This window comes from Narcine bancroftii, chromosome 8 (genome assembly GCF_036971445.1).
Source record: "Narcine bancroftii isolate sNarBan1 chromosome 8, sNarBan1.hap1, whole genome shotgun sequence".
Lineage (NCBI taxonomy): Eukaryota > Metazoa > Chordata > Chondrichthyes > Torpediniformes > Narcinidae > Narcine > Narcine bancroftii.
Genome location: NC_091476.1, coordinates 166064260 through 166091193, shown reverse-complemented (window position 1 = coordinate 166091193; position 26934 = coordinate 166064260). Strand labels below are relative to the sequence as shown.

Below are 26934 nucleotides of genomic sequence, written 5' to 3'. Positions count from 1 at the left end.
GACCTCAAGGAAGAGGCCTGATGTGAAATGGGCTTAAGATACACCACAGAAATAGGTTCTTTAGCCATTGAGTCACTGCTCATTTACATTATACTATACTAATCCCATTTATTGTTTTTCCCAAACAGACTGATCCCCAATTCTATTTTAACAATCATTTATGATTTTACAATCATTGTATTTTCTGACTTTTAGAAGAAATCAAATAATCACTCTATGTAAACATCCTGCCACAGACGGAGAAGAAGAAATTATTACTAAAAGTCGAGAGTTTTGAAGAATTTATTGGAGCTCATTGATATGTGCAGGTCTCCCTAGGTCTAGCATTCATAACAAGGAGTTGGTCTATAGTCTCATCAACTCCTCCCAGATTTGTCAGGCAATGTACAGTGGCCAGTTGACCGAACAAACTGAACAGCATTGGATGTGGGAGGAAATGGTAGCAAACAGAGGAGATACACATCCAAACTCCATAAAGACAGCACACAAGCTCAGGCAGGATTGAACCTGAGTCTCTGGTGCTTTGAGCAACCTCCCGACAAGCTGGAAGATTTTTGTCACTCACCAGTGTTAATTAGCATGTTGCTAATTGGGAAATCAATTTGGGAGTGAAGTGAATGGCTGAAAAAGATTGAATGTTCAAGCTGCTCGTGTTGTTCTCAAAAGGAAGTTGCCTGAAACAAGGAAGTTAGTAATGGAAAGTGGGGGAAAAAAAGTGAACACAAACTATGAAATAAAGTTGAAATGATGCATGTCAAAAACAAGTTTAACTTTTCTCAAATACTGGATTGAATTTCTGTAAGACCAGTGAGACTATCATAGCAAGCTATGGTAGATAATGACATTTAATTAGCAAAGTTTATCAGTGCAGAACTTTTGCATACCCTGGGGATTGTCGAGTATACTAATGCAAATGCAGAAATGACCTGAACCAACTTCATCAAGTAAAGTGAGCTGTGAAGGATTCTGCGGCTTCAGAATGCCAGGCACATTTTGTGCGAGACAATCCAAACCAGCAGTTAGCAGATATAACTTTCAGAAAGCTAATCGAGCTTGCCACTCTCTAATTGCATGTGAACGCAAAAAAAAAAATGTGGGACCACTGATTGTTCCACCCCTCTTAACCTTCGTGTCTTGCACATTTTATTTTACGAGTTGTTCAGCAATGTAATTGACTTTTGACATTGAGAGAACGCCTTCAGAGTTTATGAATCATTCGAAAGTGAGAAGCAAGCAGGGCTCCATGTGGGAACTTGACAAGATTTGCCCTGAAGGCTTGTTTTAAATTTTTGTCTCACGTGGTTGAATTATTATGGCTAAGCTTCAATTTCTCTCGAGGGTATTGTAAAATTTGACAGAACATTGGTACCTGTAATAAAGGCTACAATTGTTGTTGATCTATTCCTCAAGCTAAGAATGTGGCAGAAAAGCTGAAGTGGTTTCTTTAATGAACTGCTTATGCATTTGCATCACTTGTTGGATGTTTCAGAAATCACTCCAATTGTATTTCTCAAATTCTTTCCACTTTTATCACAGGGGAGTCATTGCCTCTGGCCACGTCCAATCAAGTGCTAATGAAATTTAGTGCCAAGAGTCATGCCACAGCTAAAGGTTTTCACTTTGTCTATCAAGGTACGTTTACACCTGCAGCTCATTTTAAAGCATTGAAGTGACTTAAAATGTTAGTTTGTTTTCATCAAGGTCTCTAGCTGAATTATTATTGTGTGGTTTACAGTTGTGAACCACTCTCCAGCTGTCAAAATGAAGTGCTTTGTTTGAGGAGCTTCTGGTCACAACTCTGTGTTGATCAAAAATCAAGGAATATTGGGTTTCAGTTTGCACACTGTTAGATCATATTCTATCTTAGAGGTACAGCACAGTAAGAGAGCTTTCCAGCCCACAAGTCCATGCTGCTCAAATACACACATGTGAGCTGTTAATCTCTAATCATAAGATCAGAATTTATTGTCATGCACAAGTCACGAAATTTGATGTTTTGTGGCAGCATCACTTTGCAAACATACATATTATAACCATTTTATAACATTACTACATTTTTTTTTTAAAGTAGTGCACGAAAAGTAAGGCAGTGCCTAGTGCATTGATTATTCAGGAATCTGATAGCAGTGGGGAAGAGCTGTCCTTGTGTCATTGAGTGCTCGTCTTTAGGCTTCTGTATCTGTCGCAGAGTGAAAAGGTCTTCGAGAATAGAGGCTGCTTTTTTTTAAAGACTCACCTCATGTAGATGTCCTCAATGGAGTGAAGTCTGGTTAGCTACCCTCTGGAGTTTATTCTTGTCCTGAGAGTTGGCACCTCCATACCAGGCAGTGATGCAACCAGCCAGAATGCTGTAAAGGTAAAGCAATGTAAAGGTACCTGTAAAGGTAAAGGTCTAATTGTTGCCATGTAATACTACATTTACAATGTAACATACATAAAATTATTTAACATTTGTCCATCATAAGGCAGACAGAGAGGTGCCACTTTATCCAGGGCCCCTTACAGAAACCTACAGCACCTGATGTTCCTTGTTGTTCTTCCCTCCAGGTGCTGTCAAGGCCTGAGCCTGCTTAACTTCCAAGATCAGGCAATCTCGGGTGTATTCACGCTATTAGGCTTCTTGCTTATTTTGAAGTTTTCAAAAGGTTTGAAATAAGTTTTCGAGAGTTTTTGGAATCTGGAAACCCACACAGACATGTGGAGAATGAGGAATGTCCAAGCTGAGTTTGGTTACTCCTGTATGTTTCATGTCCCCGTGGCTGACATTCCTGAAGCAGGGCTTGGCTGTGGATTTGGCTCGACCAGGATATTGACATAACTCCCATGTCTCTTGTCCCAAGAGATCTCACTGCTGAAACAGGCTCACTCAGGTGTCAGTTTGGCGAGTTGGGTGGTGTGGGATAGGCAGGCCTGACTTTTGAGTTCCACAGAGGTCACATCACTGGTGCGTTGATCTTGTTGCTGTAGATTTTGTGATGCAGAAGCCTGATATGTTATTTACAGGATACCATTTAATGAATAAGAAAATGTCAGTCTGTTGCTTGCCTCGTCTGTGTCACGGCTCTCCCAATTTAGACACCAGTTCCCAGATGCTTGTAAAGAGGGCTTGTAATGAGCAGTGAGTAAATTTGCTTGATCCATATTTGATACCCAAGTCGATGACAGGCCAGCCGCTAGATTTATAGTAAATAGCGTAAATGAGTGGATTTCATGCACTTGTCATGATGATTTGGCCTGTATGTGACTCCAGAACCCACCAACTTGCTGAACTCCTAAGTGCCCTTTTACATGACCCAGAAAGCAGCTCATGGTGACAGATCTCATTCCCCAAAGACATTGGTAAACCAGGTGGATTTTTATAGCAATTGAGTAACCTTGTTTTCTTCACTACTTACAATTAGTTTTTTTTTAAACTCCATTTGATGACTGAATGTAAATTCCTTGGCTACCATTGAGGGAATTGTTAGTTCAAAGCCTGAGTTATTAGCTGGTAAGTTAATTGCTGTTCCACAAGTTCCATTCAAATTCCAGGCACATCCCTTGCTGTGTCCGCAGCGTGGGTTCTTGCATTTCCTCTTTGGTCATCCTGACAGAAGGCTGGATCTCAGTTAGATCTTTACCCACTGTGTTAATTTGTGTTGACCTTTGTGGCTTTCCCTGAACCAAATTGATTCTCAGCAGGACTTGCTGCCAAGCTGAACCGATGCTTTCCTCAAACAAAATCCCCAAAGCTGACAGAGGAAGTGAACTTTAGCCTGGAGTAGCAAAGTGATGGTTCCTGAGGGGAAAGAGCAATTTTCTCGCTGTGATTTCTATTGCATCTTGTCCTTTGCCTCCCGTTGCACTGTGACTGTATATAGCTACAAAAATATCCGCATATACATTTACATTATGGACTGAAACTACGAAAACTCAATGAAACACTGAATTTTATTCCAGGTAATTGTTATATAAAATTCAAACATGAATTTTTTTTAATTGTTTTCAGTGTTTCAGTCACTAATTTGCAGATGAATAAATATCTTGGTTTGAAAGGTTTTCCGCTAACTCTCCTGGCTCCTGCTTGACTCCCCTCCATGATTTGGTGATGAAATTGGGACACTGAATTTGAATTATTCCATTCATTCATCTACAGCTGTGCCCCGCACGAGTGCTACTCAATGCAGCTCTGTACCAGAACCAAGATACGGCAGAAGAATTGGTAATGACTTTGCCGTTGGGGCCATTGTCCGCTTTGAATGCAACGCAGGTTATGCCCTTCAGGGTTCCAAGAACATAAAATGTCTGGCCGTGCCTGATGCCTTGGCCCAGTGGAATGACTCAGCTCCAAGCTGTTCAGGTACGTAAGTGAACCAAAGCTGGAAGCTTTCTTGACGTTAGTATCTTAAATCCAAAGGTTATAAGTAGAAATCATGTCATGAGACAGCCAAAGGAACTAAATTTTGATTGATTTAAAAGTAAAAAAGTATTGATTGTTTCAAAAGATTTAAGATTTGATTGATTTTAAATCGTCGAAAACAATTGGTAGATTATTAACTGATCAATTTAATAACTGCAGTCATGGGCTCTAAGATTATGGATGTATCTCAGATCTAAACCTATTAACAAATTATTACCCTACCAGTGGTGACTGAATCTGTCCAATAATGATGTACGCTGTATAGATTAAGAAGCAGCCAGATCTGATCCATAGTCAGTGCTCTAGACGTGCTCAGCTTGGCATGCATAGCTGTTATAATTGATAAAAGTCTAGATGCAGGAAAATTACCCAAAATTCCAGTCCCTAACATTCCTGCTCATAATCGTCAGGGGAAGTTGGAAATGGCATCAGCAAGAGTCTCCTCTGCTGCGAATTAATCTGTCAAAACTTAATTTTTAAAATGTTTAAATTTAGACATACAGCACGCTAACAGGCCATTTCAGCCCACGAGTCCATGCTGCCCAATCTACACCGATTGTCCTACACCCCGATACATTTCGAATGGTGGGATGAAACCGGAGTCCCCAGAGAAAACCCACACAGATGTGGAGAATGTACAAACTCCACACAGACACCACAGAACTCGAACCCCAGTCCCAATTGCCGATGCTGTAAACGTGTTGCGCTAACCACTAAACCATCTGTGCTGCCCAAATATCCAGGCATTGGCATTGATTTCATTTGTGTCAGCTTCTGTGGAATTTTATATCAGTATGGATATTTTCAGAACTGCCCTTAATAATTTTGGGGGATTGGAATAAAATATACTGAGGGGGGAAAAATCGCTCCTTTAAATGAAGAATATAATTTGCTTACTGTTTTTCATGACCTCATTTACTATTTCTGTCACAAAGTTGAGAGCCAAGGGGTAAAACTGAGCCAAAGAGTACTGCGCTTGTTTCCACAGCTTTGCCAAATCCTACCTGCTTGCTGGTTTTACAAGACAGTCTGACTGAATGTGATCTCTTTCTTTTCTCTTTCTGCACTTGTATGTTAGCCTTTCATGGAGTATTGAGGTTCTGGCATACTTATGCATCAAGATTGATTATGATTAATTCTTCAAGCTCATCAGCAATATAATAATTTATTGCTTTGGCAGCATTGTAATTGTTAGAATTCCAGAATTCTATTTTTGCCATATGATAGAAAATTCCCAGTCCAGTTAAGAGACAATGACGTGTGCTGCAGGAAACTGACCCTTTGGCCCAACTCGTTCATGCCAACCAAGTTGATCATCTGAGCAAGTCCCATTTTTCTCCGTTTGGGCCCATTGTGAGTTGTTATTTGTCAATCAGGATCAAAGAATGAAAAACAAATCAATTCTGCCTAAATAGACTAGATTGTCAGTGAACCTTTTATTAACAAACACAGAAGTTCATTCAGAAAATACTTGTATGTATGATGCAGTAGTTAATAATATGACCAAAGGAAAGAAAGCTAAAATGTAATTTTGCTTCAATGGAAACAGAATAATTCAAATCCTAGCCCACTATTAAAGATAAGCAGCAGCTTTGTCAAATTGTTCAAGAAATTTGTACATCATGTTGTGAGAACTGCACAACAAAAAAATTATCCTGTCAAATGTTAGGTTTGTGGCCTCTGCTCATTGTTTCTTGTCTGGTGACTTTCTCTCCCATTGAGCTGATTTCATTCACATTGTCTCAACTCTTGTCAAGAACTGTCAACCATTGGAGATGTTGTGGGTGGGATCGGGGCAGTTGTATACAACGTTTGGTTACTGCTGAAGTGATTTGATGCATCTATTACCCACCGTTCATTTGCTGATTATTGTAACCCATTGCTTCATTGGTGAGTATTTCTGTCTGTCTTACTCCCACCCAACAGAGAAAAGGCTGGGATCTGTGACCCCCCCCCCCCCCACGGTCATTTGCAATCATTGTTTAAACATTGGATGACAGCATTCTTGATACATCCCGATGAGAGAGGATATGTAAAATAAAAGATAGAGCAGGTTATTTATATTGTGTGAGATTGTAAAGTTTTAAGATATAGGAAGAACTAGATATTCTTGTGCTAGATTCTCAAAAGGCCAGTCTGCTGGTTCTTCAAGTATATCTAAAAGCTGAAAGAATATCATTCTTTATTGCTGGGAAAATAAACTGCTTCCATTATATTGCACTTTGATGAGGTCCCAACTGGAGTACAGTGGACATTTGAAGGAAGGATGTTAAGATTGGCTGCCAGTTGCTCGTGGTGTTCCACAGGGGTCTGTTTCTTTTCACGTTGAATTTATTTGGATTGTGGAATAAATGACTTTGAGGCCTCGTGTAGGATAGCCTGAAGATAAACTTGCACGTTGACACGATGAAGAAGGGAAATGAAATGTTGGTTCTAATTTGTGTGTTTATACGTGTAAAATGTTGCAAGTTAGTCTGCAAAGTGAACAGACTTCATTACATTTCATTGTTGCTCATAGCTTGCAAAAAAAGATTTTTTTTAAACACGATATACTGGGCTGTAAAAGTAATAGAAATAGATACAGTTGCAACATTCAGAAATATATTCGATATAAATTTCTAGACCTGCCAAAAAGCAGGGGAGCAGGACCAAATGGATTGCTCTTTCAAACAACTGTCACAAGCATCGATTCCTTCTACACTGGAGAACAGAATCGTTCAGATTTCATTAAGCATCTTTGAGACAGAATTATCCATCCACATCACCTATAAAGGTTCAGTTCATGACTTTAAAGCTCGGGTAAACTATTTCTCCAAAATCTGAGGCTCGGACTATCTGAACTTTTCTCATTTTGAAGTTGCCCATCACTCGATCTTCCATAAGCCTTTTGATTTATCCTATTGGAATAAACAGTCTGTGACCATAACCTGTATTAATTTGAATAATGTGTAGAATTTTTTTTTTAATTTAGGGATTTGCTTGTGTCCAAAAGGTACAACTGGCAGACTCCTATTTTTAGATTTGACAATGAGAGGGACGATTTTGAAACAAATTATTTTGGTGATTTTAGATAATTGAATGTGGATTTTGATCCTTTTTCAGGAATCATCTGATGTAATTTTGCTATTATAAGAATGTTTATTACCAATTTGCTGTTCTTGCCTTTAAATGTTGACTTCCCTCAAGTCAATAACAGACTTCATTGCTGGAAGGTTTGTGAAATACAGTAAAATTCCCATTCTCCAGCACCTAGGGGGATCGCGGATGCTGGAAACGTGAATTTTCCAGTTGACCGAGGCTCGCTCTTCCGATGCCTAACTAAGACGTGTGCATTAAGAAAGACAGAGTTTAAAGGACAAAAGACAGTGTAAAAGTGAAAAGTAAATTGAAAAAAAAATCACTATTGTTATATTTAATTATGTAAAGTTCACTTTAATCAGCGAATTCCCGTAACTTACAAAACTTAATTCTAACCCCAGACACTGGTAGTGTAACAGCATTATGCTAGCCACTATGCAAACTATGCCACAGTCCATAATTAATCGCTCCCCTTGTGCTGGCAACCCGACTCGCCTCCACACCAGTGTCCCGGTCGGACCATTGGCGCAACCCGACTGACCTCCCAGTCAGGCCCTCAGTGAACCTTCCTTTAAATTTGAACCTCGAACGCTGACAGTGTAACAGCGTTGAGCTAACCATGCCGCCATCAGAATGAACCCCCTTCCTTCCCCCAAGTTTACAGATAAAGCCTTGTTAATATATTTAATAATAAACTAATAAAGATAACGGCTCTGTATACGCTTATCTTTGTGAGGTTTTTCAGTTGGTTGTTTTTCCAGACTCTTTTGTGTAGTCTTCCAAAGGCGCTATTTGCCTTGGCAAGTCTGTTGTCTATCTCATTGTCGATCCTTGCATCTGATGAAATGGTGCAGCCGAGATAGGTAAACTGGTTGACCGTTTTGAGTTTTGTGTGCCCGATGGAGATGTGGGGGGGCTGGTAGTCATGGTGGGGAGCTGGCTGATGGAGGACCTCAGTTTTCTTCAGGCTGACTTCCAGGCCAAACATTTTGGCAGTTTCCGCAAAGCAGGACGTCAAGCGCTGAAGAGCTGGCTCTGAATGGGCAACTAAAGCGGCATCATCTGCAAAGAGTAGTTCACGGACAAGTTTCTCTTGTGTCTTGGTGTGAGCTTGCAGGCGCCTCAGATTGAAGAGACTGCCATCCGTGCGGTACCGGATGTAAACAGCGTCTTCATTGTTGGGGTCTTTCATGGCTTGGTTCAGCATCATGCTGAAGAAGATTGAAAAGAGGGTTGGTGCGAGAACACAGCCTTGCTTCACGCCATTGTTAATGGAGAAGGGTTCAGAGAGCTCATTGCTGTATCTGACCCGACCTTGTTGGTTTTCGTGCAGTTGGATAATCATGTTGAGGAACTTTGGGGGACATCCGATGCGCTCTAGTATTTGCCAAAGCCCTTTCCTGCTCACGGTGTCGAAGGCTTTGGTGAGGTCAACAAAGGTGATGTAGAGTCCTTTGTTTTGTTCTCTGCACTTTTCTTGGAGCTGTCTGAGGGCAAAGACCATGTCAGTGGTTCCTCTGTTTGCGCGAAAGCCGCACTGTGATTCTGGGAGAATATTCTCAGCGACACAAAGATAAGCGTATACAGAGCCGTTGTCATACCCACACTCCTGTTCGGCTCCGAATCATGGGTCCACTACCGGCACCACCTACGGCTCCTAGAACGCTTCCACCAGCGTTGTCTCCGCTCCATCCTCAACATCCATTGGAGCGCTCACACCCCTAACGTCGAGGTACTCGAGATGGCAGAGGTCGACAGCATCGAGTCCACGCTGCTGAAGATCCAGCTGCGCTGGATGGGTCACGTCTCCAGAATGGAGGACCATCGCCTTCCCAAGATCGTATTATATGGCGAGCTCTCCACTGGCCACCGTGACAGAGGTGCACCAAAGAAAAGGTACAAGGACTGCCTAAAGAAATCTCTTGGTGCCTGCCCCATTGACCACCGCCAGTGGGCTGATAACGCCTCAAACCGTGCATCTTGGCGCCTCACAGTTTGGCGGGCAGCAGCCTCCTTTGAAGAAGACCGCAGAGCCCACCTCACTGACAAAAGGCAAAGGAGGAAAAACCCAACACCCAACCCCAACCAACCAATTTTCCCTTGCAACCGCTGCAATCGTGTCTGCCTGTCCCGCATCGGACTGGTCAGCCACAAACGAGCCTGCAGCTGACGTGGACTTTTTACCCCCTCCATAAATCTTCGTCCGCGAAGCCAAGCCAAAGAAGAGACAATAAAGATAAAGAGTCTTACCAGGTAGGGATAGGGAGATACTTTGGAAGAGTCGCCCCAGCAATGAGCAGCATTGGCTGACTCTTCCTCCTGGGCGCAGCCATTTTATTCAGACACAATTTTATTGAAGGTTAATTCAAAGAGCTGCTGCAGCTGGGGGATAACCAGAATGCTCTACTGGCTGAATGTTTGCTCCCATCTTCACCACCCTTTCACAATTTTAAACTTTTATTTAGAGCTTTATTTATTTTTAAATTAATTGATTTATTTATTTCCTCAGAGTTTTTTGCCAGTTGTTTGAGTTTCCAGTTGATTGAGTGCAAGATAATGGGGAATTTTACTGTATATATTTCTCAATCAGCTGAAGATGGTGTTCTGTTGGAATGTAGGATTCCAGTTCTGTATGGATGGAGTGGCTGTGTGAGATGGGAAAATGATATCCATTCCTTGTGGATGTTATCAATAATTTATTGTAAAACTAATACACAGCAATGATTTAATTCAAATAAATTGACACAACAGAATATAACTTTAACCTTTTCCCATCTGTATTAAAATTTGAGGGCTTTCTTCCAAAGTGAACTTATGAATTGTTCAAAAGAAAAAAAAATTACCCTGTTGTTGAACGTCGAGTGCCTTACCTCAAGTAACAGTGCCCTGGTTTGAAATACAAAGTGTTGTCTGACCTCAGCTCTCTTTTGGTGCACTGGTACCATGCTTCCTGTGATGAGATCTCAATTCTTCTCACACTTTTTGAACATGTGTGCTGATACACACTGCAGAATATTGTTTGAAGTGCACGAGGTCCACAAACAATGTAGAATCACACACACTGAAGCAGGGTTTGTTATCTTGATGAAGGACTCAAGCCCAAAATGTTGGTTTTCAATATAAAGTGCACTGTTTGACTGCTAAGTTTGTGCAGCACTGTGTGTTATTTCAATCATGATGTCTACAGACTTTTGTGTTTTGCACCAGGGTCTTGGAACTCTCTTCAATGGCATTTAATTCTTACCAGGCGGCGATGAATGAATTGGAGGCATCCTTTAGCTCAGCCTCATTTGGTCACTGATTACACTCCAACCCTCACTGATGATCTTGTTACTCCCTTCTCCCAACCCTATGATACCTTAATTGAAATCTACCCTTCAATTATCAACTTGACCGATTTCTCTCTGATCATTTCAATGACATCTCACTCACGTTAAACTTAATGTTGCAGAAAGTAATACAATATGAAAGGTTAATCCTACAGAAAACTTCAGATGAAGTGACATGAACCATGTCCATTTGCAGGATAAAATGTGTTGTTATTGTTAATTCTGCCGTTAGTCCATTAAAACTAGATTTCTTGTTTATGATGTAATCTTGCGAAGTAGTATTTGTCCCGTAGTTGGACAGACCCCACCTGGTAATAATTTGTATTATCTCAGTGAATAATGTCTCCAATCAAAGAATCATTGTTCAGCTCTGATTAATGAGTTTCTGCATAATATCAAGGGTAGTGGAGGATGATCTTTTCATAGGGAAAAAAAACATTGAATATTCCCCATTAAATAATTTTAATATTTCTTTATTTGCAGCATCTCATTATTTTGGGTCTTTGATTCGATGAAATACTTGAAAGCAATATCACCTTGTTCAGCATGTGATATAGCCACATGCCCATGGTATTTGCACGAGAGACATATTTCTCTTGTTCAGTCTTAACTAATCCTGTACATTATTTTTATTTTCAGTTCCTTGTGGAGGAAATCTGACTGAACGAAAGGGTACGATTCTATCACCGGGTTTCCCTGATCCTTATCAGAACAGCCTAAACTGTTTATGGAAAATCACTGTCCCTGAAGGAGCTGGCATACAGGTATTTATTAATGTTGTTTGAAGGACAATTGGTTTCAAATGCCCACTGGTTATAAATCCATACACTTTGAATTCTGTCCAAAAGTGTTCATTTTAAATGTCTACATTTGAAGTAGAACTTCAAATGTGGTCATTTGGCCTCAGCAGATCCTTGTGCTAGTGAGCCTCAGTCCATTTTTGATAATCTGGCCCTACTTTCATCTTTATGGCTATTTCTTAAATGTCTCCATGCTTTTTGCTAAATTACTCTTGCTGTTGTCATTTTCAAATCTAGATTAAATTGTTTTTTCTTGAATTCTCCCCTTATTTTATTAAACAGTATCATACCCCACATTTTAAATTACATTTCAATTTAAACATATAGCATGGTAACAGGCCATTTCACCCACGAGTTCCATGCCGCCCAATTTACACCCAGTTAACCTATACCCCCGGAGAATTTGGAATGGTGTGAGGAAACCGGAGCCCCTGAGGAAAATCTAAGCAGACGTAAGGAGAACGTTCAAGCTCCTTACAAACAGTGCAGGGTTCAAACTCCAGTCCAAATCCTGATCGCTGGCGCAGTAAAGGCATTCCTCTAACCAACCGTGCCACCCACAAATGAAAGCCTTTCTGTTCACCCTATCAAACATTTTCACAAACTTAGACTTTCAGCTGGTCATCCCTGAAGAATTCCGCACTAACACCATATTCATTTTCCCATGAAATACAATTTCCAAGTTCTCTTACCATTCGAGCTGAACAGTTTTACACCTTCAGTGCATAACTTAACTACTCTACCCTGTGAGTTTGAATTTAACAGAGCAATTTCAAAACTATATTATCCAGTCTGCGTCATCAACTTCTAAGATTGGCACCAGTGGAGGATGATCTTTATCAATTTGATCCAAACTCTCTTGATGCAGTAAAAACACAACACTTTGTGACTTGTTGAGTTTCTCCAGCATTCTGTTTTGACTTCAGTCTCGACATCTGAAGATTTTCATGTTTTTCTCTTGATGTAGCCTCTGCTGGACTTCCCATTCCTTTAATCCCCTCCATTATTCTGCCATCACTGCAGCTTAAACTTCACTCTTTCTAACTTAGCACTAATGAAAGATTATCAATCAGAAGCAGTGACTATTTTTTTCTTTTTTCACACCACATATGCTGCATGTCTGCTTAGTATTTTTTTAAATTACTATTTTGTTTCAGATTTCCAGCATCTGCAGGTTTTTGATTACTTTGCAAGGCTTGCTGAGAGTAGTCTAACCAAAATCATTTAACTTTCAGCAAGTCCTCTGATTTTCTTTTCTACTTTTCTATAAATAAATTCCAAGTTTTGCTTGGATTTTACAATGGGCCCTTTGAATTCTTCCAACACCATTCAAAGACCTTTGTGATACGCAGAAATGGGAAAGCTGACACGGTCTCCACTGGCAGATTGAAGCCGGCATATATTGACGGTCCTTCACCTGAGTTGGAGGAACAGTCGCATCCCTGCCAGTCGGAGCGTACATCGCCTGCCATGCTGTATCGTGGGAGGTCAGGCCAGACTGTCAGCTCTCCAGACAGTTATGTCGTGGGACAGATCTGAGCAGCCTCCTCCTTGCCTGCTCGGAGGCTGAGGTGGGGGGGGGGGAGGGTGCTGTTGTGGTCACATACTTAGCTGTGTTGGGAGTAGTGTGTGGCCACCACTGATGACTTATCTGAGGTGATGCGCAGGAGTAAAAGTGCATAGGCTGCGTACGTTGAGATGGATCTAGGATGCAGGAGGAGGAGAGTGAGAGCATCAAGATCACCCGTGTGGCAGAGAACCAATGAAAAGGTCGGAAGGGTGGTGTTTGGTGAGATGAAAAATTCAGGGTTGTGTCTGAGTGGAATAAAGAGAGTCGACTTGATTTTGTGCTGAAAAAAATGAATGAGTGTATTTTTTAAATAGTGTGTAAACTGGGTAAATTACTACAACTTTGGTACTCCTTGTTGTGTTGTCTGCCACAAAAGCTTTCAGTCCAGTTTAATCACTTACCATAATCCTGATACTCATTTTCTGGCACAGTCCAATCTACTGAGTAAATCTGATGAGGACCTATATCGTGATGGAGACACTGCAGATTCCCTCGGGATCCAGGAGGTCAGATGGATAAATTAATTGCCACATCCAATCTTCGTTATGAATCTTGCAACCAATGGTCCATTCTCCAAGTGTTGTAACTGAAACTTCTGTGAACAGTAGACTAAGCAACTACATTGTACCAGGTAGCCTAGGAAATGACTATTCATCCCAGTTATGCTACATACCTGCCATCTCCCAACTTTCTTCAACTAAATTCATCATCATAGCCCTCCATTGCCTTTTCTCCCACGTTCTCCATTCTCTTTTCAAATGCTCCTGCACGATTTGCTTCATACATTTTGCAAATACCATATGCTACAGTATTTGTTATTTTGCATACATTGTGGTAGTGAGTTTCATAATCTCACCACTGGTTGGTTGAAGGAATTTTGTCTGAATTCCTCACTGGGTTTTTGGGGATGATCTGATTTTGACAGACTGAGTTATGCTCTTCCCTTCAATTGCAAACATTTTGTCCACACCCACTTGACAAAACCTTTTTAACATTTTGAAGACATTGATTGGGTCAGTTTTCAGCCTTCTTTTCTCAACAGACGATTGAAAATGCATGTGCTCTTCGATCATTATAAATCCATTCTTCATCCTCTCCTCTGCCTCTGGATATGTGAACTAGAAAATTATTCTAAACAAGGTTGACACACCATTACCCTTTTCAATTTTACCCCACTTGAAATAATGCTCACTGAATGTTTATGTCCACAAAAGGAATAAAAACTGCATCACAGCCTTTGTATTTCTGTCAGAGGAAAATGTCTAGGAAATAAGTGAATTGAATCTGTTTCTTTCAGCATTATTCCTTCACAGTGAAAGGAAAAAGGAAAGTTCAACTTTTGTTGTGTCACCCTCTGGATATGCAGAAACATTTTATTCATGTACACATTCAAAAGGTTTATTCCTGTAATCCAGTTGAAAACCTGATTCAGAATTGAATGTTGCAGAGCAAGGATCATGTGAAAGGCTGTTATAAAGTTGCTTGCTGCGATATGTGAATGTTTGGTCCAGCTGGGCTACTCTGTTGATGAATTAATTGCAGCTTATGTCACTTGCAATATAGCAGTTGGAAGATTTGTCTCAGAATAACTCTGTTCCTAGATATGCCATTAAATTCAAGGCCTCAGATTTCAGATTTATTGTCAGAGTACATACATGAGATCACATACAACCCTGAGATTCCTTCTCCTGCAGGTGAGATAGAATCACCACTTATTGATAGTGCAAAAAAACTATAGAGACACGTAAACAAATGAAGAACTGTGAACAGATAACAAATGTAAACAAACTGTAATTCAGAGAGAATAAAATATCAACAAGTAAGTGCCCTTAAATGAGTCCCTGATTGAGTTTGTTGTTGAGGAGTCTGATGGTGGAGGGGTAGCAGCTGTTCCTGAACTTGGTGGTGCGAGTCATGGTACCTATACCCATTTCCTGATGACTGCAATGAGAACAGTGTGTTTGCTGGGTGGTTGTGGGTCTTTGGTGATTGTTGCTGCCCTGCAACAGCAACCTTCCCTGTAGATGTACTCAGTAGTGGGGAGGGTTTTGCCTGTGATGTCCTGGGGTGTGTCCACTACCTGTTGGAGGGCTTTATATTCAGGGGTATAGTTGTTCCCATACCAGACTGTGATGCAGCCTGTCAGCACATTGTCCATCACACATCTGTAGAAATTTGCCAGGTTTCTGGTGTCATACCAAACCTCCGCAAACTCCTGGAGGTAGAGACGCTGACGTACTTTCTTCACGATACCATTAGTTGGTTAGGTCTAGGAAAGATTCTTCAAGACAGTGACTCCCAAGAACTTATATGTGCTCACCTTCTCCACCTCTGATCGCCCAATGATCACTGGATTGCATACTTTTGGGTTTTCTTTCCTGAAGTCAACAATCAGCTCCTTAGTTTTGGTGATATTGAGTGCAAAGTTGTTGTTGATGCACCATTCAGCCAAGTTTTCAATCTCTCTCCTGTATACTGACTCATCACCTTTATACAACCCACTACTCTAGTATCATCGTCAAGTTTGTAGATTTTGTTACTGTCGTACCGAGGCACACAGTCATAGTGTAAACCAAGAAGAGTAGAGGACTAAGAACACAGCCCTGTAGTGCTCCGGTACTGATAGAGATTGTGGAGGAGATGTTCTTACCAATGCACTCTGATTGTGGTCTGGAGATGAGGAAATCCATGATCTAATTACACAGTAGGGTGTTGAGTCCCAGTTCTTGGAGTTTGCTGATCAGTTTTAAGGGGATGATGGTGTTAAATGCCAAACTGTAGTCAATTGTCCAGGTGAGCTTCAACACCAGCCTTTCAACACATTTCATCACTGTTGATGTAAGTGCTACTTGTCGATAGCCATTAATGCAGCTTACTGCACTCTTCTTGGGCACCAGTTTGATTGACACCTGTTTGAAGCAGGTGGGTACCACAACCTGTTGGAGTAGATATTGAAGATATCCATGACTTATCAAAATGCCACACCTTGCATTTTAAGTGCCAATTGCCAGACTTTGCTTCAGATATTTAATACATTTCTGACTGCTCAGGAATCTGTTATTTTACTATTAATGATACAGATGTGAAACAAAGGTTGAGTGTGTTAAAAATACATTTGTTTGCAATTATTCAAGTATTAAATTGGATCTAATTTTTATATCACTGACCTCACTTCTCTTGAGAAGTTTGTGTGCTAATTACTGATTCATTTTTAGTATGCTAAATCTTTAATGAGATAATGTAGGCAGACTGATGATGAATTATTTTATTTACTTGTGTTAAGAGGCCAAGCACACTTACTTCATCTCAATTAATTATTCACTATGCATTAACCAAATGAATGAATGTACATAAATATCAATGAAATGTTAAAGTCCAGCCAGGTGCCGGCCCGTCCGAGCTCTCGATGCCCTGACAGCGGACAATTGCCTTGGCCACTCATCTACTGGAGCTACCGACACCTCTGCTGCCCACCCACCAGCACTTCCAATGCCCTGACAGCAGACCCTCACCCCCGACTGCCCACCTACCAGAGCTCCTAACACTCCGACAATAGACCTTTGTCCTGGCCACCCATCCATTGGAACTCTTGACATCCCTGCCGCCTGCCCATCTCAGCTCCCAAATGTGGATTCTTGCCCCGTCTGTTCACTTATCCAAACTCCCAACCTGCCTATCTGAGCTCCCAACCACAGATCTCCACCCCGGCCGCCCACCTATGCAAAATCACGATACCCTGGATACCCACCCATCCAAGCTCCTGATGCCCAGACTGTGAATTTTCTATCAGGTCCTGGCTATCCAAGCTCCTGGTTATGATGCAGGTACTTGATCCTCTCTTTGTTGGCTAAAAAAACTGGTTGAAAAAATTCAACAATCACACAAGTATATTACAGTATATAGAAGTAATGATTTCTAAGCAGTACATATACAAAAATAAGTAAATATTATTAGATAAATAGTAGAATCTCAGAGGGTTTGTTTGAGCAGTTCATCAGTCATTCAAGTATCTCATTGCCCATTGGAAGAAGCTGTTTCTCAACCTGACGATTCTGGCTCTGATACTCCTGTATCTTTCCTGACAGGAGTAGCTGTGTGCAGGGTGGAAGGGGTCCTCAGCAATTTTATGAGCTCTCTACAGCCAATAGATCACATCGATTTGGGGAGGGAGACCCCAGGGCTCTTCTCTGTTGCTCGAATGATCTTGTGGATTTATGGTCTTATGGTTGTGGTTACCTCGCTATAGAAGAGATGTCATTAAACTGTAAAAGGAACAAAAAAAGGATGCTACTGGGACAGGAGTGCTTTGGTTATAGGGAGGGGTTGCATAGGTCTGGACTTTTTTCCCTGATGTGTAGAAACTGGAGGTGTGATCTGTGGTTGGGAGCTCAGATAGGCAGGTTGGGAGTTTGGATAAGTGAGCAGACGGGGCAAGAATCCACATTTGTCTATAAAGACATGGGGTTAGCGTATAGATAAGAAGTGTACCATGACAGTTTGTTTCATAGAGTTGGACAATCTCAGGTGAGAAGCCAAAATTAAAAAGAGAGGGGTGGGACATAAAAGGGCAGCATTTTGCTTAGAGGATGTGGACATGTAGAGCAAGCTGTCAGGAAAGCACATTACCTACTTTTTAAAAAAAAAACAGAAAACTACATTAAATGGAAGGGTTTGTGGGGCTGTGGGCAATCGAGCATGTTGCTTTGACATGGACACGGTGGGCCTATGGGCCTTTCTGCTATGACTCTGTACTGATGATCAGGAGTTTATTGTAAATATTGTATGTACAAAGTACATATGCACCAAAATTCTTACTTTTGAACTTTGGAAAATAAAATAACTAAAAAATTCATCAAAATGCTATATTTGCCTTATCCAAGCACCTGGTGACTTTTAAAAACCTACAAGGTCCTTTCTTTATATGTGATTATATATGTGATGTTCTAGGGAAAAAAAAGGCCCAACCTAAACATTCTCTCTTGATAATTCAAGCCCTGCAGTCCTGTTATCATTTGTTAATCCTTCCTGCACCCTTTTCAGCTTATTGGTATATTCCCTAAATATTTGGCTGATCGGAACTGTGCATAACATGCGAAGAAAGGTCTCACCAATGTATTGTACAATTGTCACGTGGTGTCCAGCTCCTGGACTCAATGCCAAGATGGATGTCTACCTGTGTTGCCACTTCCATGGTGCTATGCTTGGGCAGTCCCCAGATTTCTCTGATCTACAATGCCTTACCATTCACTGTGTTAGGTCAGTGCTAGAGTGCACTTGGAAAGATCTTCCTCTGTTATTGTTTCTTCTGGTGTGTTTCCAGCATTCCATTGATTGGTGTCTCCCTAGCTGTGTAATGGCCATGGCTTTTCTCTGGAGTAAAAAACACTTTGCCGTGCTCTCTCAAGTTTTATGACAGTGCATGGACAAGTTGGCATAGACTTGTTTCAAATGTTTATTGCCTTAGATTTTGTGAAGCAATAGGTAACATTGCCATTGCCATCGATTTCTTCAACAACATCTTGACTCCCCATATTGGTCAGGGTGGAGCATAAGCTGCAGAAATGTTTCTGGTGACTTACAACTGAGATCTTCTCAAGCAATGCTATTCAAGTTTAACCTTAATTATTTTCAGTAGAAGAAAATGGTCATGATGGACTAAGGCAAGTGATAGTGTTGAGAACATTTTTGATTATTTGACCATTTCAATGATTTAATTGTTTTAATTTCTGAGTTTTTTTTTTAAATCTTTCACTATGTTTAATTGAATGATGTGCAATTTTTTATTAGTTTTGAGTATTTCTGTCCAGCATTCCTTTGATGAACAGTGAGTTTCATCTCCACACTGCCCTGCTGCTCCCTCTTGCCTGGTCCCTGAGCCCGGCTTCTGATCAGTGAGTCCCTCGACTGTGCCAGGTCTTCCTGATGAAAATAATAAATCCCACTGCCAGCTAAGTCACACCCTCCAGCTAATCAGCTGCAGAAACTGTCAAGCAAGTCTAATTGTGAAACTCTCATTCACTGGCTTTCAGGAACACTCAAACCCTTTAAAAACTAACCATTTTGTTAAATAATAGGTTATTATGTCCCGCATCGGACTTGTCAGCCACAAACGAGCCTGCAGCTGACGTGGACTTTTACCCCCTCCATAAATCTTCGTCCGCGAAGCCAAGCCAAAGAAGAAAAAAGAGAAACGTAACAAATGAAAAGGGAGAAGCACGGTTAATGCAATGCTGTCATGGAGCCAGGGACCTGGGTTCTAATCCAGCGCTGTCTGTAAGGAGTTTGTATGTTCTCCTGTGACTACATGGGTTTCTTCCAGGTGCTCCGATTTTCTCCCACCCTTCAGAATGTATGAGGATTGTAGGTTAATTAGGTGTAATAGGGCAGGCTTGTGGACCAGAGAGGCCTCTTACCGTGTTGATAACAAAATGTTTTTAAAATGATTAAAACTACAGAAGGACAGTTAAACAGAGCTTTTGTTTATCCAATACAGGTATTTTCTGACAATTGATTGCTGAGTTGATGTTTTCTGAAGCCAATCCTTCTATTGACCTGAATGCAGTTGCTGTATCTGCATCTGGTTAAACATGGCACTAGTTCAGTGGGCAGATTTCACAGTCTGGGTAACTGCTGAGACATGACATACCAACATTGAACTTAAATTGGGGGCCAGTGTTAGAGAACAGCCAGAATGACAGCAATTTCAACTCGTAAGTGATTCAAATTGTCAGCCTGATCTTCTCCATAAAAGTGTTGGGCAGGACCCTCCTGCACAAGATTTAGGGGAGGCTGAAACCATCATTTGTGGTAAAGAAATTGTTGAAGAACAGAGGACTCCAAAGTTTGCTGATAGCAGAGTGGATCAAGAACTGAGAAAATTGAGTCAAGAAACTTGATCTATTGAATTATTTATTGTCGTAGGCACCAGGATAGTTTTGTGTAATGCCCAGGCAGGTCAACCCATACTTGTGTAGAATATATCACTTAAAATAAAATGAAAGGTTCCACATGACAGGTTAGTCTATAAAGTCAAATCACATCAGATCCAAGCTGAGCTGTCTATGGGATTCAAAGCTCTCTTAGTGGAAGAATGTGGAGGATAATCATGGAACAATGTTTTCTGATTGGAAGCCTGTGTCTAATAGTGTGCCATAGGGGTCTGTTGAAGGTTCACTCCTCTTTTCATCTATATTAATGATTTGGGTAGCAATGTTGTTAACTTGATTAGTTAATTTGTGGATTACTCCAAATCGGGTGATGTAGTGGAAGGATATCTAAGTTTACATGTAGAAAATGAAATGTTACACTGAAAAGTGTGAGGTGTTGCATTTCGGTAAGTCAATCCAGATGTAAGACTTGTGTGGTCCAGTGTTGCAGAATATAGAGATCTTGGAGTACAGGTGTATATTGACTTGAAAGTGGAAATTCAGGTGGATAAGGTGGTGTTTGGCATGCTGGCTTCATTTTAAAGAGTACAAAACCCTCGGAATTATAGACCAGTGAGTCTATCAATGTTGGCAAACTATTGGAGAGAATTCTTAGGAACAGGATTTAAGAGCATTTGGAGCAACATAGTCTTCTCATGGATATTTAGTGCAGTCTAATTGAGTTTTTTGAGGAAGTAACAAAATAAGTTGATGAAGGAAGAGCAATAAATGTGTTTATGAATTTTAGTAAGACATTTGACATGGTTCCTTGTGGTATTCAGAAAGTTTTGAGGCATAAAATCCATGGAACCTCGGTTGTGTGGATTCAGAATTGGCTTGCCTGCAGATAACAGGGGGTAGTAGTAGATGGAATGTATTCTGCCTGGAGGACATGGACAATTGGAGATCCTTGAAGATCTGTTCTGGGACCCTTGGTCTTTGTGATTTATTTATATATATATATATATATATATATAAATGAACTGGATGAAGAAGTAGAGGGACAGGTCAGTAAGTTTGCAGATGACATGAGGTTTGGAAGAGTTGTGAATATTGTCGAAGGTTGTTGTAGGTTACAACAGGATGCAGAATTGGGTGGAAAAGTGGAGTTCAATCTGGATAAATGTGAAGTGATGCATTTTGGAAGGTCAAACGAAGACAGATGGATGGCACGATTCTCAAGAGTGTGGAAGAACAGAGGGATCTTGGGGTTAAAATCCATAGGTTGCATAGGCTAGATCTTCATTACCTTGCATGAAGGAGGCTAAGGGATGACCTTGTAGAGATTATTGAAATTGTGAAGGAATGGATAAAATGAATCCTACAGGGTTTTTTTTTTAGGGTATATGATTCTAGAACTGGAGGACATCTGTTAAAGGTGTGGAGGGGATTGATTTCAGAGGGACGCGAGAGGAATTACTTTCACTCAGAGGGTAGTCCACATCTAGAATGAGCTGCTGAAGGAAGGCATAGCACAAGAACAGCATTCAAAAGACATATGGAAGATTTATGGATCAAGGGTCTTGGATCAAGTTCAGATAAATGAAATTAACCCAGAATGCCATATTGGTCAGCATGGACCAGTTGAGCTGAAAGGCTCAAGAGCTGTATGATTTTGTGGTCATTTATTCACAAGTGTTGAACCTGAAAGTAAATTTAACCAGAATATTGTTAGATTTTTAGCTACTCTGAATGTGTGAACTTGTTTGTTTCAAGCAACAAGACAGCTGGCTAGAATGTGGCAAGTTAATACATGCAGCTCTTGTTAGAGAGGAGAGTGAGACAATGCAAGGTGTTGGTTTGAGATAATGTGTGAGGAGAAGAGCAGATGTTGCATGGGGAAGAGAGTGTGAAGGTGGATGGAGTGAGATGGTATGTGGGGAAAAGAGTTAGGGTGTAGCAGCCCGGGGGCCATCACTGCAGGCTGACATAGAAGACGTCATTTGAACATGACAATTGAGTGGGCGCATGAGGCGTCAGCTGTCTTTTCCTGTAGGCCGCAGCAAAATGACCTCAGCCAGCCAATCACCGGCGAAAGAACACGAAAGGGCCAATAATCGCAAACCACACCTGTCGATGATGCTGCAGCAAAACGGGCTGATCCACCAATCACTGACGGCAGGTCATGAGGACACCAATTGGAGTCTGAAGGAACTCTCGCCATGCCAGTTGGTGACATGGCAGCCAGGGTCAGCCTCACGACATAAAAGAGAGCAGCCAGTTCCTTAAATCAGTGTCAACTGCACTCCTTGTTGAGTGTGTCTTATTTCCTGAGCTATAACCTCGAGACATGCCACGAGGGTGCAAGGTGGTGGTAGGTGAATCAATCTTGATGTATGGGATTGAGTAAAACAATTTTTGGGGATGGGTGGTGTAGAGTAAGACCTAAATATCAGACTAGCTCGATGAATGGAGTGCCTAGAATTTTTTAAATTTCTTTTTTAATATTAGACATTGACATGGTAACAGGCCATTTCAGTCCATGCTGCCCAAATGACTTACAATCCCTATTACATTTTTGAATGGTGGGAGGAAACAAGAGCCCCCGGGAAAAACTCACGCAGGCATGGGGAGAATGCACAAACACCTCACACTGTGAGATTTGAACTCTGGTCCCAATCTCTGATGCTGTAACAGTGTTGCACTGACCACTACACTACCGTGCTGCATACATTAATTTCTCAGTGTTCCAGTACTCAAAATCAATTTTATCATGGAGTGAAACATTTGAGTCACTTTCTGTTTCTCTCATCATTTGACTGTCTATTTCCAATTTCCATTGCAATCCTGGTCTGATTCAAAGAAGAGGGATGCTTGATGACACCATTCCTCATGCACTGCCCTTTTTCAGTGATTGAGGGGAACATAGAACGAGTTGTTCCAGGACAGTAAACTACTGGGCACTCCTGGGACAATTTGGTCTTTGAACAACTCTGAACTGGGATCGTTGCACGCCAGTTCAATTAATTATTGAAGTTCTTCACCCACAGCTCATTCACCAAAATCAACATTAACCATTCCCACTGCATCAATCGACAGGCAACCCCCAATTTCCACCCCATACATGTCAACAATCCTCCTGACTCTGCAATCCCCGCCTTTTACTGCCAGTACTATTACCTGTCCCTACCATGATGATCTGTGGTTACCGGCAATATGCCAGTTCCAATTCCCCCGGTCCAATAGCAGCACACTCCACTATTTCATTCCTGACCTCTACCCACCTCCCTCTGAATCCCCTTCCTTATGTGTCATCCTGGCTCCCATCAACATCCGTGGTTTCTGCACTTTTTCAAATGGCATGAGGCCATCTGAGCACAGCCTCAATTAGAAGTTAGGTGCATATGAAGGTTAAAGTGCATTGGCTGGGAGGTGAGGCATAAACAGTATCAAGCATTATCAGTAATAGAGTAAAACCTCAGTGAAGATGTAGGATCTACTGTTCCCTTATTACATGGGAACAGAATGATGTAAACAACAGCACCAAACAAAAGGTTTGCTTCCTGAAAAAATTTGGGGATTATGATAGACAACTTCAAGCTGAACACAAAGATAATTTCTGATTTGCAGTGTCATGTAGGAAGTTGGAGAAACATTAAATTAACTTTCATTGAATTTAGCATATTTAATTGCATAATGATGCTGGCACATTGCGTTAGTTCAACTGACTGAAAAATGTTTTGCCGCTGATTTTTGTTTGTACTCAGCATCTGATGCCTCTCGTGTCAGTGTCCAACAATAGTCGTCCACCATTGATGGATTCCAGTTACCCTGATACCATTTTTCCATGGTCACTATGTCCTGGTGAAACCTTTCACCATGTTCATCACTGACTGTAGCAAGATGAGCAGGGAAGACGTCCAAAGACCAAATCATCCCAGAACTGCCCAGTAATCTATTGTCCTGGAACAACTTCTATGCTCCCCTCAACGACTGCAGAAAATGAATTTTTAATGACATGTTGCACTGAATGGTTTTGAATCCTTGAAGCATCATTGAAAATAGAAAAATAGGTTATAGCTTAAAAAAAATTTCATGTGGTAGGAAAATTTTAAGGTGATTTTTGTGATCAGCAGCCCAAAAATCCATAAAATACTCTCAGAAGTGTTCAGTAAGTCAAACCTTCGTTGTCCAGTATTATTCTTTATTTCAGTATTGGTGGGTGCAAATGATCTGAGGTTAAGTAATGATAATTGAAAAGAGTTTCTTTTCACTTCTTTCAAATTAGTCATTTATTATTTAATAGTCTACCATTAGGGAGATAAGTGACTTGCAAAGGCTGTAGATCAGCTTTCTGCAAATTTCATTAAAACGTGTCACATAAAGTATCTATCCATTGGACCAAAGTAAAACCTAAAGAAATACTGCAGAGTATAGTATTTTAAAGAACGTGCATTGATTTAAAACTATGGGGCTATGAAGTCATTTACTGTTTGAATTTCTAGCTGCAGGAGCAGTTCCCACCCACTCCCCAGAGAGCATTTTATTAAAAATACATGTTGGTTTTTATTCGTTAAGCTGTAAACAAAAAGTGATTACCAAGTCGCCCAGGCTCCAGGCATGAATAGAAAGAAAGGCTTGCACCTTGGTTGTGTTTTTCTCATCCTCAGGATGTCCCAAAGCACTTTACAGCAATGAAATATTTTAATTTGGATAGGAAATAGAAGGATATGGGTCTCATGCAAGCAAATGGGATTAGTCTGGATAAGCTAAACAATTGGCATGAGCAACGTAGTCTTAAAGGGCCTATTTTTGCATGGCATGATTCTAAGATTCAAGATATTTTTAATCTTCCAATGAAGGAACAGCTGCAGCCAATTTATCCACTGCAAAACTCCACCAGCAGCAATATGATCCTATTATTTTTCAGTGTCGGTTGAAGCATAACCACGTTATTATAAATGCTCTCCTCCTTTCTTCTAAATGGTACTAATGAGAGCAGATGAGGCCTCAATTTAGCACCTCATCTTAAAAGCCAAATTTCAACTGAACAACACTCCCTTGAAACTGAACGGAATTTTGTGTTCCTGTCTCAGAAGTAGAGCAGTCCCTGCTGCTCAGAGTTCAACACAGTGTGTTGAAATAATTTCCCAGGTGATAATGTAAATCATTTGCTAGAAATACAAGTGTATGATGGGGGAAATTAAAAATGGAAAATCGGTACGGGGTCAGGGAACAAGAAATTCAAATTTGTTGGGTTCACTAACACCAGAACAAAGTATTAACAAATTTCTTTGTTTGCCTTTAACCTCAGAAGGATGCATTATTTTAAATCAACTGATACAGGTCTGCAATCTGTGCAATGTGATATTGATCTGAATATGAATGAATGCAGCATACCCCTATTGACTGATCATTTTCAATTAGTTTACATGGGTAACAGTTTTATCTGCTATTTCTGATTCTGGATAATTCTTTCAGGGTCCTCATAACCTGATACAGATGGTGATCTATCTGTTACTTTATAGTTTATCCTTCTCAGTGCAGCTGGCCAATTAGTGGAGTAACTAGCCAAGCATAATTTGACTTATTATTTTGGGGCATGTCCTGCTCCTTGATGGGAGAATGTAGTCAGTGGGCTGCTGAACAAGACTGCTGCCACAATTATGAGGTGATGTACAGAGGAGAAGAGTTAGAAGGGTGGGTGATCCCTGGTGTGGGGATGAGTGGTGGAATCTGGACCAAATAATGTAGGGAGAAAAAAAAGGGATTTGTGTCAACTAAGTACAAGTATGTGCTTGATAGGTCCACTGTGTGGACTCAGCAGGACCTTTGAATGTGCTGTATGGCTCTTTGATTCTTGGAAGGATCTTGCAGTGGTTCCATTCATAAATAAAATGAAGTGGGGGGGTCATGTTATGCAGCGGAGATAGGAGGACGCGAGCCCCAGGGCTCTTCAGAAGAATTCAGTTAAACACTGTTTTAAAAAAAATGCTCAAATTTGTCTTTAAATTAGCTGAACAGCTAAAGCAAGAAATGAAAAATCAAGCAAATAAATGCAACTATTGACCATAGTTCAACCGTTATAGTGAAGTTCATCCCAGCAATGGGACGACAGCAAGATGGCAGCCGTTTAAAACCATTAAAAACACTTAAAATTGCCCTTAAACTAGTTACATACCTGGAGCCTAAGCAAGAAATGAGGAATTAAACACAGTTACTGACCAGAATCCAGCCTTGATTGTGGAATCCATCTCAGCAAGAGGCATCGGCAAAACAGCAATATGGCGGCTGCAAAAACCTCAAGGTCTGCAGAGAGATCCATCCCTGATACAAGGCCAGCTCAGGAGCAACTACTGAAGGAGGGAGATTTACATGTCCTCCTTCAGGAGATTCAAAGAGGTTATGAAGCCCTTGCTAATAAATTAAATGCCAAAACAAAAGAGATTAAGCTGCCCATTTCAGGACTTAAAGTCAAGTTCAACCAGTGGCTGCTGCAGAGGAGCCTGTTGGGACGGTGGAGGACCAATTAACAGAGATGGACTCCTCACTTGAGACGCGAAGGAAGGAAAATGACTTTCTGCTGTGAAAAGTGGATCAGCTAGAAAATTACAGCAGCTCCAATAATGTCCGTATCATTAACCTGAAGGAAGGCTCTGAGGGAAAGGATTGGGTAGAAATTTTTTTAAAGGCTGGATCCCAAACATTTTGGGATGATCACAGTTTAGTGAACTAATAGTGATTGAAAGGGCCCATCGAGTCTCTGCACCTGGCACATCTGGAGGCCAGAGATCGAGACATGTTCTGATAAATTTCTTGAGGTGAAATCATCCCACTAATGTGATTCTGAGTACCAGTGAACAAGTCCATTCAAATGGCCCTCAGGTGGTAT

At 40.9% G+C, this 26934-nt stretch overlaps 1 protein-coding gene across 1 annotated transcript in view; it reads left to right on the top strand.

Moving 5' to 3' along the window:
- csmd2 (CUB and Sushi multiple domains 2) overlaps window positions 1-26934 on the top strand; it is a 539567-nt gene that overhangs the window by 283173 nt on the left and 229460 nt on the right. Inside the window, exons 26-28 of the mRNA XM_069896324.1 lie at window positions 1537-1632; window positions 4136-4339; window positions 11446-11570. Of these exons, the coding sequence (XP_069752425.1) occupies window positions 1537-1632; window positions 4136-4339; window positions 11446-11570 (425 nt within the window). The remainder of the gene's footprint in view (window positions 1-1536; window positions 1633-4135; window positions 4340-11445; window positions 11571-26934) is intronic.